Source organism: Pan paniscus, chromosome 2 (assembly GCF_029289425.2).
Source record: "Pan paniscus chromosome 2, NHGRI_mPanPan1-v2.0_pri, whole genome shotgun sequence".
NCBI classification, from domain to species: domain Eukaryota; kingdom Metazoa; phylum Chordata; class Mammalia; order Primates; family Hominidae; genus Pan; species Pan paniscus.
Genome location: NC_085926.1, coordinates 62190521 through 62204745, shown reverse-complemented (window position 1 = coordinate 62204745; position 14225 = coordinate 62190521). Strand labels below are relative to the sequence as shown.

Here is a 14225-nt window from a genome sequence, read left to right as displayed (position 1 = left end):
TTTAATAGGTGTTAAAAACCCTTTAAAGAGACACTGGCCAATGGAGTATGCATTGTAAATTTACCTATTCAGAACTTGATAAATAGTTTAAGCTTGTTTATATTTTACTCCCTATGTAACAAAGCTAGAATTCTCAAAAAGAACAGTTTGAATCTTAACAGGCACATAAGCATAGGAGAAGGCCGACATAAAACAGGTTTAAAATAAAGCAAAAAATCGAAGACTGAACAAACCCTAAAAATTGATATAACGAGAATTTTAGGGAGGTGATGTAGGCTAAATCACTTCCTACCTACAGTCATTGATGCAAGAGGCTATTTAAAGAGCACTTAAAGACCTACTGTCCTACTATACTGTGGCTCAATTCAAAAAAAATAATGCAACAAAACTTCTAGAAATCTTTCGGATTGCTCAGTTCCAAAAAGGTAGCTGAGAATAAATTATTTGGATCTGGTTACCAAGTATTACACCAAGTAGGGGTAACATTCTTAGTGCCTGAGTTCAGGCAGCCTACAATTGTGGTAAAGAGACTGTTCTACAGATGACTGATGTGTTTAGGTCATGGTAGTGACCCAGTGCATGTACGGTGTCGGACACAGAACTGGCCTTTGACAGGTGCTGGTTACACTGCATCTTCCAGCCCCTACTCTCTTCTGCTCAGGGTATAAATTGCTGCCAGACTGATTTTCCTCAAACGTTGTGCTGACTTTGTTATTCCCTTCCTCAGAAACGTGTGGAGAGATTCCACATTCCCTTAGCCAGGCTTTCAAGGTCCCATCTTATCTTCCCCACCCTTCCCAATCCCAGACAATATTAACTCCATACCCTTTGAAAAGACCATTTGATTTCCTGCTTATTGCTTTATTGCCATTTACCTTGGTAAGAATGCCTGTTCTCTTCCTGTATCCAAATCCATGTATCTTTATCAAAATGACTGCATTTGCCCCCTAGAAAACTAACCTATCTTTGGAGAGTATAACACAGCATTATTATCCTGCAGCTGGTCTCTAGCATAAGAATTATTTTTCATGAAATCTGGCTATCTCCCTTTTATCTCCCTCTTCACCAAAATCTCAAAAAACTGTGATTTACCTCATAACCGTTTAAAAATGTTTTTCTTAAGATATTTAAGACCCAAACTGGCATTTTTGTCAAAAACGCTGAGGAAACTAACTCTACAGCAAGCTTATCCAATCCATGGCCCACAGGCCACAGGCGGCCCAGGATGGCTTTGAAAGCAGCCCAACACAAATTCGTAAACTTTCTTAAAACATTGAGGGTTTTATTTTTTCCTGCAATTTTTTAGCTCATCAGCTCTCATTAGTGTATTTTATGTGTGGCCCAAGACATTTCTTCTTCCAATGTGGCCTAGGGAAGCCAAAAGATTGGACAGCCCTGCCTACAGGCTCATTTTCTGCCCTCTTGCAGGCAGCAGTCGGTGCAGCATTACACCTCTGACCAGAGACTTCCCTATTATACATCATCAGCAGCCCTGGACATCTCCCTTCATTTCCTAAAGTGATTGTGGCCACTGGTCCCTCAGAGCATGGGCTCAGGTGGATTAAGCTTTGTTCTTTTGATTTAAGATGAACAACCAGCCCAAATTTAGCACAGCTGGTTAACTGTAATAGAGGCAGTCCCCCAAAGGATCTTGTCCAGGGGCTGTGGACTTCTGGCCTCATCCTGCACTCTTTTAGACTTCTGATTCTACCAGTCCCTGCCTGTTAATTCTTCTGACTCATGGAGCTTTGGAGTGCCTTCCTTTTGAAAGAGTATGCTAGCACTGGTCTTTTGGAAGCCTTCTGCATTATGTTTGTGGGGGCCAAGGAAGAGGCTGTCAATCTTTTAATACTACTCTGGGAAACTACTCCCTGGGAAGGACAATGAGGTTGAAGTTAGCTCAGGTAGCCAAGGTAATGGTGTCATCCAACGCTATCACAAGAAAAGGACTGATGTTATTTCTAGTGACTGCAAATACTGTATGATGTTGCTTTTCACGGTCTCTAGAATTTATCTGACAAGAACAAAAAGCTGGCTTACAGCAACACTTCTAGACAAAGAGTCAAAATTACCAGTGAATTGTTTTTCTCATTCTCCAAGCAGTGAAGTTCTGAAACTACGATAGTTATTCACCAACATTTTTTTACTTCCGAGATGTTTAAACATGATGGATGAGAATTTTTGCTGAAATCTCCAATGAAAATACATAGATGCCTTTCTCCTTTGCACTTCTTCAGAACTTTATGCCTGTACAATAGCACTTATTTTGCTTTGTCCTGTTTCTGTTTTGGTTGTGTACACTCTGGCCTCCCCCAATACCAGATTGAACTCTTTGAGGGCAAGGACTCTAATTCATATTTGTATCTTATATTATGTCCAGAGAATGGTAGATCATCAGTAACTGTTAGATGGGTTGTTTTAGCTCCTCTTAATGTCCAGTTGTTAACTTTTCAGTTGTATTTCTCATAATTTTAAGACTAATTTTAGGCCTACATGTTGGATAAGATTTTTATAAGTTGTATTCTCAGCTATCTTAGAAGGCTCGAGACCATAAAGATCATGTAATGGGCAGCTAATACCCCTTGTGGGGGGGTTCCTAATTTGGCTGCTCTCCCCACTTTTGTATTGTTAAGGCACTGAGGCATGATCATTTCTAGTCACTTGCAAGCTTCCTTATTTCTCCTTCTGACCTTGGCTCATTACAGGACATTACTCTGGCTTTTTGGTGTTTTTTCCTGAGACAGGGTCTTGCTCTGTCGCTCAGGCTGGAGTGCAGTGGTACAGTCATAGGTCACTGCAGCCTCCATATCCTGGGCTCAAGTGATCCTCCTGCCTCAGCCTCAGCCTCTGAATAGCTAGGACCACAGTTGTGCATCACCACACCTGGCTAATTAAAAAAAATTTTTTTTGTAGAGACAGAGTCTTGCTGTGTTGTCCAGGCTGGTTGGGAACTCCTGATCTCAAGCGATCCTCCCACCTTGTTCTCCCAAAGTGTTGGGATTACAGGTGTGAGCCACTGTGCCTGGCCCAGGACACTACTTTAATGAGAGTCTGGATGGTGTCAAGGTGAACCATGTGGGTTCAAGTCAGATACCCTGGTCTTAAACCCTACTGCTGCCATTTCAAAATGTAGCCACCCACAGCCTCAGTTTTCTCATGGGTAGTTTCGTCATCAGTAAAATGGGGACAATAAGATAGCACCTACCTCAGGAAATAGAATGATCCATGCACAGTGCTAACTAGTAAATGCTGGCCATCATTATTCCAGGTAAATGGGTCTGGAAATCTGAGACTAAGATTACCTTAACTCTCTTACCATAATACAATTTTGTTTTTAATTACACAAAATCTTTTTCTATCCTTTCTTATAAAGCCTATCTCTGTTTATAAAATAGCCGTAATAGCTTCTTATGTAGCCTATTACCAGTTTTCCCTTTTAGCAGTTACCCAAAAGGAATACTACTCTTTTAAAAGTACTTCAAATTTTCACCTAATTATAAGGTGACAGTAGTATTGGTGAGCTTTTCTATTTTCTTATTCTCCCCTTTACGTTGCTGCTTTGCTGTTCTTTTTAGAAGAAAGCATATTCTTCCTATTGTGAACAGCTCTGATTTTAAACCTTTCAGACCTGAAAAGACAGTGAAATCACAACAGCCCTTTCACCTTCCTGCCTGCCCTCCCCATTCCACTCCCATAAGTATCAGCTAATACTATTTAAGCTCTAAAGTTCAATGTAGGCAATTAAAGCTTTTAGCTGCAGTATTTTTTTTAGGACAGAAATAGGGTACAGATGCCCAGGATTTGTTAAGAAGCATGATTTTGATGCAGCAAAGCCCATTTTAAGTCAGATCAAGTTTACAGAGGTGTAGCTGATTATTTTGAATAATTAAATGGTGTCAAAACCAGCTGTGATGAATAGCACTGGGGTCTCAAATCATAAATAATTGAGAAACTGGAGTTGCATTTGATCATCCTGATCAAATTCGGCTCTCTAGAGGATAAATGTTTGTCCTGAATACCATCAACATTGTTAAATGCCTCAATATTCTTGCTCAGTCATCCAGCCAACAGTCAATTGAACTAAATCACTTTAACACCACACACATTTGCTGTCCTCATGAATACAAAATGTTTGACTTAAACCATGTTCTTTGTAGTTGAATAGGCACCTTTTTTAGTAAGCATCTAATAGCATTAAATACTTGACATGCTTTTATTGGTTCCATAAAACATATGACTTCGTAGAATAAATCAGAGGTTCTTTCTACCACCTTTGTTTTCATTCTGCTCAAAACAACAAAAACTAACAAAAAAACTAAGAGAAAGACTTAATTTAAAACAAGTCAGCAATATAACTGCCTTTATGATAGCCTTTTGGGATTCTAAATTTGCACAGACAGGGGCTTTTCATCCTGTTTTTATTTCTCATTGTTCATTCAAGGTAACTGCACCTTCCAGCTGTATGACTCCTAGATGATCTTAAAGTGCTTACCTTCCATTACTTCATTTTGCCCTGTAACCAATTTTGTTGAAAGAGATGGGTAGGTTAGCATCATCATCATCATTTCCATTTTAAAGTAGAAATGAGACAGAGAAAGGAACCAACTTACCCACAGAGCTAGAAGACAGCTGAGCTGCCATGAAAACTTGGCCTCCTCGACACAACTCTTGCTGCCAGAGATGTGCCTTAGTTAAGCGCCTCAGTGAAGAAAAGGGCAGTCTGTTTAATAGCTCCTCATTGACACCCTGTCACTGCTGAACTGGCACAGAACCCAGAGTTGGCAGGGTGGTACATGCCTCTCTCTACCTTGTTTCCTACACACCAGTTCTTAAAATCAGAAGGCTGTGTTAACCCAAGTCTTCTCTCCAAGGATTAATAATCATGAAAACAACAACAGTCAACCTTTGCATGGTTCTTAACAATGAACTCGGCACTTTTAAAGATGTTAATCATTTATTTTTCCAACGACGTTACAATGTCGGTGACACTGGTGCCATTTTTCAAAAATGGGAAAACTGGGGATCCGAGATGAGGTGATTGGTCCGAGGATTATGAAGCTCACTACTGATGAAGCCAGCACCCAGTTTCTCAGACACCAAACCTGCTATCTTCACTATACCATGTGCATTGCAGAAAAGACATGGAATTAGGGAGCCTTGTGTTATGATTGCTGTTCCCAGTTAGAATTAGATGTAGCAAGAACCTGAAAAGCAATCCCTACCAGTTTGCTTCTTTTCTATCACTAAGTCGGTTCTTTTGTAGAAATACATATTCAGGACAGGTACAATCAACTCCCCTTTCACCTAAATTTTATTTGGAAAAGAATGCCTATTAAAATAATAGATGAAAAGAAAAACTCCACTTTCCATAGTTACTGTTTTGTTATGCTTGGAATGAATTCAGTTCAAGTTTACAAAAATCTGCATAAAGTAAGACTTAGGTTTCTGGAAGTTAACTTCCAGCCTTGAAACATACCTCAAAATCCTCAGAGAACCCATGCTGGTTATTAGAATAGAGCTCACCGATGTGTTTGACAAACTGTTTGACAGGAATGGCTTCCATGTCATCTGGGGGAATAAAATAATATTCAAAGTTACATAGAATACTTCCATAAAACAAATTACACTGATAAAGCAAAACATCCTTAAGACAAATACTTGATTTTTGCAAAGAGCAAAATAATTGTATCACACAAAATAGATGTCCTGAAGAAAAGTCTCAGAATTTATTTTACATTAGGATCTCATTATGACTTTAATGCCTACAAGCCAGGTTAAATATGGTTTTTAAAAAAAGGTACATAGAGAATTCCCCTTATTTTTATATTCAACGCAATTTACATAGTTAAATTACCATAGCATACTCTTAACTAAAAGTGTGAATTTATCAAGGGTACCCATTTGCCAAGAAATTTTATCACACCAGGGGTTTTCTTTGTTGTTTTTTTTTTTTTAATTGCTGTTCAATGGAGTCCAGCTTGAACTTTAAGCAATTAAGTTCTATTTCCAATCTTGTAAGTTTTAAGCAATCCTTTATACACAATTATAGATAGATGCCATTGTACCAGCTGGCTCTGGGTACAATGCCATCTATCTTTAAGTGTTCAAAATTTTAGCTCAAGACAGCTGTGTCTACATGATGCCAAATAATCAGTTTGACTGAATTAACTGGATTTTTTTGGTGTTGACAGACTAGGTATAGATTCGGGAAGACTCCACATTCCCATTTATTTCGTGTTGTCACTTCAAAAGGAGACTTTCAGTTCATAAGCCCAAAGTATGTTTTAAGCTTATTTATCATGATACTTGAGTACTGCTATAAAATAGCCACACCCAACTAACTGGAGCTCCCCAACCTCCTTCTTCCCTTCTCCCTCGACCCTCCCCCACAAATATTTCCTTTTAAAAATACTCTGCTGAATTTGAGATAAACAACAGACATGACATTTACTTTATTCAGAGTGAAAGATCTTTGGCAAACGCACAAACATCTAAACTGCCACAGATGCTTTTCTTAGCAAAGGGTATGAAGATCTGTATGTGTAAATGAGGTCCTACTTTGGCAAGAATTTTATAGATCCAGGCCTGACAATCTGATTTCTCTTCATCTGGTGACAGTTAACATTGACTATGTCATTCCTTCTTTCTTGCGAGAGAGCAAAGCTCTAGGGTGGCTTTTTGCATCTATTGACATTTTCAAACTTGAATCATGCTTAAGTGGAAAATAGCATCTCTTATACTTTGTTTTAGGAAGGTGACTTATGTGTTCATAATCCAAGTTGCTTAGCATAGAAATGTTACTTATCAAATAGGTGGTGCTCTGTAAGTACAAATTCTTCCTGTGTGAACAATTAAAGTCCTAATCATGTTAATAGGCAACCTTATGAAAAAAATTGCCAAGTTATTTACAAATATTTCAGAATTGAAGATGTTCATGAATATGCAATCATTTTGCATGCCCAAGAAATCTATAGCTCTCATGATGTAACCAGCATTAACAGAGTAAGCGGAGCCAAAATGTTTCTCCAGAATATTTAGCAGAATGCACAGTTCAAGAAAATTTCCAAAATTATCTGATCACTTCACTTAAAATGTTTAGAAGCAAATTCTACAATAATGATCAGTGGCAATGAAAATGATCTCAAGTTGAGAAAAGGGTTACTATGTACAAAGCTGGAGAGTCTCTAAATGATTAGCCCAAGAATAAACTCATTTTCAAACAAGAGGCAAAATGGGTGAGATGGGACACAACCTAACCACAGAATCGCTCTAGTATGTAGACTATAGGACTTTCATATACTTAGAAATGACAGATACAACACTATTTTCAAGGGCAGAGTGACGTATTTAGCAGAGTAATAAGTTGAAGGCAACATTTGTACGACAATGATAGTTTAGAATTTTAGATTCCCGAGAACTTACAGTGCCGTGATTAGGAACATGGACTGTAGTTCAAAATAAGAAAAAACATGTCAGCTTTAGAACTGTTTTACTCTGTAAGGTAAAAACCACAGCATTTTAAAGGCCATAGCCCACCTCAGATCATTAAAAGAAATGCTTTCAGGTTAACTGCTTATTGTTTTTTTTCTGCAAAGTGCTCAACTGTAATATCCAAGCTAATGTCACACACACATGCCCAGAAATCAGTATGCCTGCTGCCACTATGGCTAGAAGCAGCAAAAATCCAGCAGAGTTCAGTATGATAATCATGGAAATATATGACTCACTAGTCTCTCCAATTTGCATCTTTATCCAAGGACGCCTAACCACACCCTCTGGGTTTCCAGGCACCACCAATAATGTCACAAAAGTACCAGACAGGCGGACATACATACAGATGCATGCTGTACTGACCACTGTCAGCTACCCAGATAATACAGCATTTGCCCTGCAATCAAGATAAATAGCTGAGGAGTCATAAATCTCTTTTCTTTATATTGAGATGAATATAAGGCTATGACTAATTATTCTAATCATTCTCATAATTTTTCTATTACATTCTCTCAACATGAGCCAGATGATTATAAAATCAATGTAACTAGCAGAAGGCCAAGCAATTAGGACAGCATCAGAGGCCTAATCAGCTCAATTTTTATCTGGAAAGGCCCTGTGTGTTTTAAGAAGACATTCATCCAAAACATGCTATCTCCACCTAAATGTCTGAGTTTCATTAAAGATTGAAGGGAATATTAGCAGCATTAACTAGGCCAGGCACTTTCTGTGTACTTTATATGTATTAACATGTACTCCAAGAAATGCATACTGTTTTCATATGCATCTTGCAGCTGAAAAAAGTTTAGAATGGCAGAAGAAGTTGGCTGCAGACCCTAGATAAAAAGTGCTCCGACTCAGAGAGAATGGGAAACCCCTGGATGAAGCTGTTTCTGAGCACCTAGTATTCAGCCAGATATTAGGGAGATGGTCTCTGCTCAAGGACATTTGTGTTGGTGAAGAGATGAACACAAGGGAGAGCAAGAACAGTGTAATTATGTGATAAAGACTACAAGTGCCATTAAAAGGATGGATTTGATGACAGTGGGAGTAAATGTCACTGATGCAGTGGTGGTGGTGGGAGAAGCATAAAGGAAAAAAGGGGCTGGAATCAAAGTGAAGATGTTTTCACTGACAACAGATTAAATGAGAGATTATTATGGTATAACAAAAGCAGGATAATGATAAAGCTGGTAGAATGAGAGGAAAACCACCATTTATTAAGCCCTTACTGGTTACCAGGGACTGTGCTAAATGTTTTTCACACATTTATCTCTGTAAGAACCAGATGAAGGGAACATGGTTATTCTCAAAATGCACATAAGGAAACCGAGGCAACTTGTCCAAAAAGACTCAGTTAAGTGGCAGAGCTGAGATTTGAACCCAGGTCCATTGAACCCGAAGACTGTATTCCTGTGTACTATGATATACTGTTTGTCTTCATTCTCAAAGTACTATAATTTCAAGGAATAACAAATTAAACTTTTTAATTCTTAATATCCTGGTTAATCTGATAAATATCACTTGATAATTTTGTGCTAATTTTTTTTTTGAGACATGGTCTCACTGTGTCACCCAGGCTGGTTGGAGTGCAGCTGCTCAATTGTATCTCACTGCCACCTCAAACTCCTGAGCTCAAGTGATCCTCCCACCCCAGTCTCCTAAGTAGCTAGGTATAGTTCCGTGCCACCATGCCTGGCTAATTTAAAGAGATGGAGTCTTGCTATGTTGCCCAGGCTGGTCTTGAACTCCTAGCCTCAAGCAATCCTTCCACTTCAGCCTCCTGCGTAGCTGGGACTACAGGCCCACGTCACCACACCTGGCTTATATTTTTTGTAGAGATGGGGTCTCACTATGTTGTCCAGGCTAGTCTCAAACTCTTGGGCTCGAGTGATCCTCCTGCCTCTGCCTCCCAAAGCACTGAGATTATTATAGGCATGAGCCACTTTACTCAGCCACTATTTGTACTTACAAAATTTTCAGATACCAAAGGTTTAAACTAGGCAAAAGTGGGACCACTACCATTATCACTAAATCACCCAATTATAAAATGACTAATGTAGAGAATCAGTACCTGAAGAGGTGGGCTTATTGTTATTAAATATTGTTATTTACCCTTAAGTAAGTTCCCAAATTTTAGCTTTTTGTGGTTAGAATTAGATTATGTACATAACGGGCCTTTTATTTTGTTCAATCCACAACAAAACCTTCTTATGTACTTTTGATGAAGCTTGAAATTAGGTTTGTAGGTACCAAAAGCAGAGCCTCAGAAGAGGGTGAACTGATGACCGCAACTTCTACTGAGAAGAAAACACCAAAGCTGAGATAACGCTGACCTCAAATGCAACACTGTAGGCAATAAAGAACGATGGCATTCGAACATAAAGCTGTTTCCAAAATCTACAGTTATGTATCGGCCGTACTTGCATCTTCAGAACTGTTAGAGGGAAATCACCAACACTTGATGCCTCTAACCTACTCATATACGCTAAATTTCCTTTCTCTTAATCTTAAGGAATAACAGATAAATAAAAAGAGAAACAGCTTTCTTGCCCATAGTTTTTTATTTGGTATTAGAAAGGAAAAATAAGCAGCCAAAGCTGTCCCTGAACATACACCACAGGGAGGAGCTGCACAGAGGGCCCAGCCTTAGTACACAGCTCCTGGTAAGGCCATTAGCATGTAACTCAGTAAAACTGAGTATCTGTGATTCTTATCAGCCACCAGTGATGAGATGCTTGCTGTGTATCAGGAAGCCAGAGGCAGCGGTATAAGTGGAAAAGCCAGAGCCAGACTGCGTGACTCCACTTCTCTGATTCCCTTTCCTCATCTGTAAAATGGGAATAACAGTACTTAATTCATAGAGTGTTATGAAAAGCAATCAGGATAACACAAGTACTTATAAGAGTGCCTGGCATTTAGTAAACATTTCATAATTCATAGAGTGTTATGAAAAGTAAACAAGATAACACAAGTACTTATAAGAGTGCCTGGCATTTAGTAAACATTTCATATCTATGATTTATTGTTAGGTGCTACTTGCTTTACATGCACAACTCTATGTTCTAGGTGCTGTGATTAATCTAATTTTCTAGATGAGGAAACTGCCTAACAGGGACCAAGAAGCTTGCCAAGGCTACTGTCATTATCAAGTAATAGGGCCAGGCAGACTCCAAAGCCTGGGTTCTTCCTTATTATATTACCTCCCTAGAGCTTACATTTAAAAGAAACATTTCAGCAAAAAGGATTGAAATGACATTCTTTGGCTTTGAGGGTAAGCTTCAGTTACCTGGAAAATTCACACTGGTAGACTGGTCACCTTGATGATGCCAGGTAGATAAATTGTTAACGGCATTTACCTTCCTGACAAGATGCTTAGCTGCTGCAGTTGATTGACTTAAGGTCTATTTAATAAAATATCCCTTCTTGCTTACTCTGGAAGTGTGTGAGTATTTATATAAATACCATTAAGATTCCAGAGGTCCTTAAGTCACCCACTCTATGAGCAATCCCTGTAAAGTTCATTTAACCCTTGGCAGATCTCTCAACCCTATCCCAAATTCCGACCAAATCTCCATGGGCAGAGAAAAACAGAGCCCTAGCATAGTACTTGGGTCAAATCAGTGCAGCTCAGACCTTACCCACCCCCTTCCCTCCACCCTGCTCCAACAACTGGCCTGTTAGCAGGTACTGTTAACCACACCTCTAGTGGATAGACCTCATTTTCAGGAATTCAGCCCCCTGCCCCTCCTGTCTGCCCTCTCAGTCTCTCAGAGGCCAAGTTCAGGCCTCTCAAGGTGTTTGGTAATACCTTTGTGTCAACTTAGGAAGATAAAGCAAATATGAAATAAAAGGACATTATCAAGATTTCCTGAGTTAGGACACAACAAATAGATTTTTGTCTAAATCCCACTCTTAGGATGCATGGAGTGTTGTGGAGGTTGGAACATTTTATTTCCTGCCATAAAAAGAAATCTCTTTTCATTTATGACACAATGAAGTCAATAAAGAAAGGGCTTCATTATAGTCAAAAGACCAATGAATCTCTTTTGGAGATAATCTCTGTATAAATAAAATATGCCAACAAGGTTGGTTTAATCCCAAGGGTTTTAAACTGCATGTTTAAAACCCCTTTATATTCTGGCACCCTGCTGAAGCCAGTGACCTTCAAATTATTAAGATGTATTTTAACTGCTGGAAAGGCATGAATCATTTCTGAATTTCTAAGCTACTGGTTAGCAGCAACATTTTGTTTTGTAATGCTCTTATTAGAAAGTTAGATTTTCTAATTTCCAGAGAAAAGCATTTGTTAGGACATTTGTGTCTGACAGTATGCATATTTAGGAAAGCCCTTTCAATATGCTCTATAACAGGTTAATTTCATGAGCTAAGTTCTGATTTCTAAAAGTTTATATATAATGAAAGCCTAAAAGAATAATATAATGTAGTGAATGCTTCATTAATAATTGTAATATTCAAGTTTGTTTTTTCAAAAGAATATTCCTGAGTCACTAGATTTTTATAAGTACCTGTCAATGTTAAGAATATTATGGATCTTAAAGACAGAATTTTGTGACCACTTCAGTATTTTAGAAGATGGAAAGCATATGAGGGGACTGACAGCTGGGTTACTGCATTCAATTATGCTTTATCCTCACACCGAAACAATGGGAAACCAGTAACCAGGGAACATTTTCTTTTGAAAAACCCTTAGTGAAATATATTGAGTCAAAACCCCTTTCACTCTCCTGCAGAAGTCACAGTTTAACTTATCTCTCCTGCTCCTACTTTTCCCATATGTCATGCATGGAACAGGCACTAACCATTCAAAATCTATCTGATAAAATAATTGATACTACCTTTATAGTGATTGGAAGCCAACCTCAAAAGCACTTCTTTCAAGCTGGATAAATACTCTTGCATTTTGAGTTTTTTCTAACATGGCTAATTAACCTCAGCCACCATATATATTCACAGTCTCTGTCTAGCATTTCCATATTTTGCATAAGTGTTAGGTGAGACCGGGGGAAAAAAAAAGTCTTCGTTCTTAAAACACTGTCTTTGCTATACTAAATCAGAAGAACACAGTGAATATCCTAAATTCCTGTTAGAATTAGTAAAACTGGTCATTCAAAATTCTTCAAAAACTCCTATAAACTGCTATCTCAAAGGGAGGAGTATCAAAGGGTTAGGAAAGCTTTCCTTAATCATTTACCTATTTTATAATAGTTTCCAAAAGTCAGTATAACTTACTGATTCCACGTATGCTTTGGGATTTAAAGATACAAGCTATTTATTTATGAATTTTAGCCACAGCAGAATCATCCAAAGTTGCTGAGTTAGTGTCTAAATTTGTTCAACATTCAACGTGGCTGTGACTTGTTTCCTAAGTCATTTAAATCACACAGACCTGTTTTTGTGCAGGGAATGGATGTCTTGCTGAGTTGAGTCTTTCTCTCAGGAAGGAAGAGAATAAAAATAAGTAGAGAACAGAGATGAGAGGGGAGATTTTTTTAATATGGGGAAAATGTCAACCCAAGAATTATGAAATTCCCTCCAGGAGGATGAAAGAGAATTTAATGGAAAACCAAATGGTCAGTGCTAGTGAGAGAAGTTAATGATCAATAACTCAGAAAAAACTAAAGAGAATATTCACATGTATTTGAAAATGCCTTGATTTAATGAATCAATATCCAAATGAGGAGTCTGAAGTCTTGAGATATGAAAACTGTTACAGTCGTATGCCAAGAGGTGGCAGAGCCATTTATAAGCATCTGTGCTTTGAAGTCACAGAGATAATTCCAGTGTTAGCTCCACTGCTTAGCTCTGTAACCTTGGGCAAATTAAAAAAATGTCTCTGAACCTCAGTTTCTTCATCCAGAAAATGGGGGTGTCAACTGTACCTGTCTCTATAGGACTATAGTGAAAATAAACATACTTTGTTGGTAAAGCTCAATAATTATTAGATAACAATTTTTTAAGAGGCTAACTGTAAAATAAGCTCTGGGAACACAGTGTATTGCATATTCCACAGTGATGACCCCTGGAGCTCTATTTTTACAACAGCTTGGTACTAGAATTTTCAACTTCACCCTGCTGCACATATTTTTAGCCAGTATAATGATTCAGTTTACTAGTTATGTCTGTTGTCTGCAAATATCTTTAAAAAAATCAATTATAGAGAGTGAAGAGCCCAAGTGGTAAAATAATTTGATAAATCTGGGGTCTGGTATTATTGTTATTTAGGTTTTGAGCAGGGATAAAATATAACTGAGATTGAATGGGTAGAATAAATACTTCATAGGAGCTCTATAAATCTCGTATTATTTTTAGAAATAAAAACAATTGGATAATTTCTAAGATAAATCATTTAAAATGATTCCATGGAGGTCTCCATTAAAGAAAAGTTGTGGTAAAAGCTTTAGTAGAGTGAAAATAACTCACAAGTTTGTTAAAAATTGAATTGTGTTTTTCTTTTATGAGACATCGTTGTACTGCTATAACTAAAGAAGAAGAAATCCTAAAGAATAGAACAGTGAATTGTTTAAAAAGTGCTTTGTGAATTAAAATATTTTCCAAATGTAACTATTAAATAGGACTGTGGGGTTTTATTTACCAAGCTGAGAGATTGTGATCAAGCTGAAAGCTCTTTAAGGAAAGGTCATTTAGGGTAACTCTCAGTTAAGGGTGAAGTAAGTTCATTTGTTTAGGCATACTCCTAGTAAGGCTATGTT

General features: G+C 38.0%; 1 protein-coding gene across 2 annotated transcripts in view; it reads right to left on the bottom strand.

Annotated features, from left to right (window-relative positions):
• The window catches only part of PTPRG (protein tyrosine phosphatase receptor type G), a 733855-nt gene that overhangs the window by 36994 nt on the left and 682636 nt on the right, over positions 1 to 14225 (bottom strand). For both annotated transcript variants that reach the window (XM_003811607.6, XM_003811608.6), the window contains one exon: positions 5477 to 5568. In XM_003811607.6, coding sequence (XP_003811655.1) covers positions 5477 to 5568 — 92 coding nt within the window. The remainder of the gene's footprint in view (positions 1 to 5476; positions 5569 to 14225) is intronic.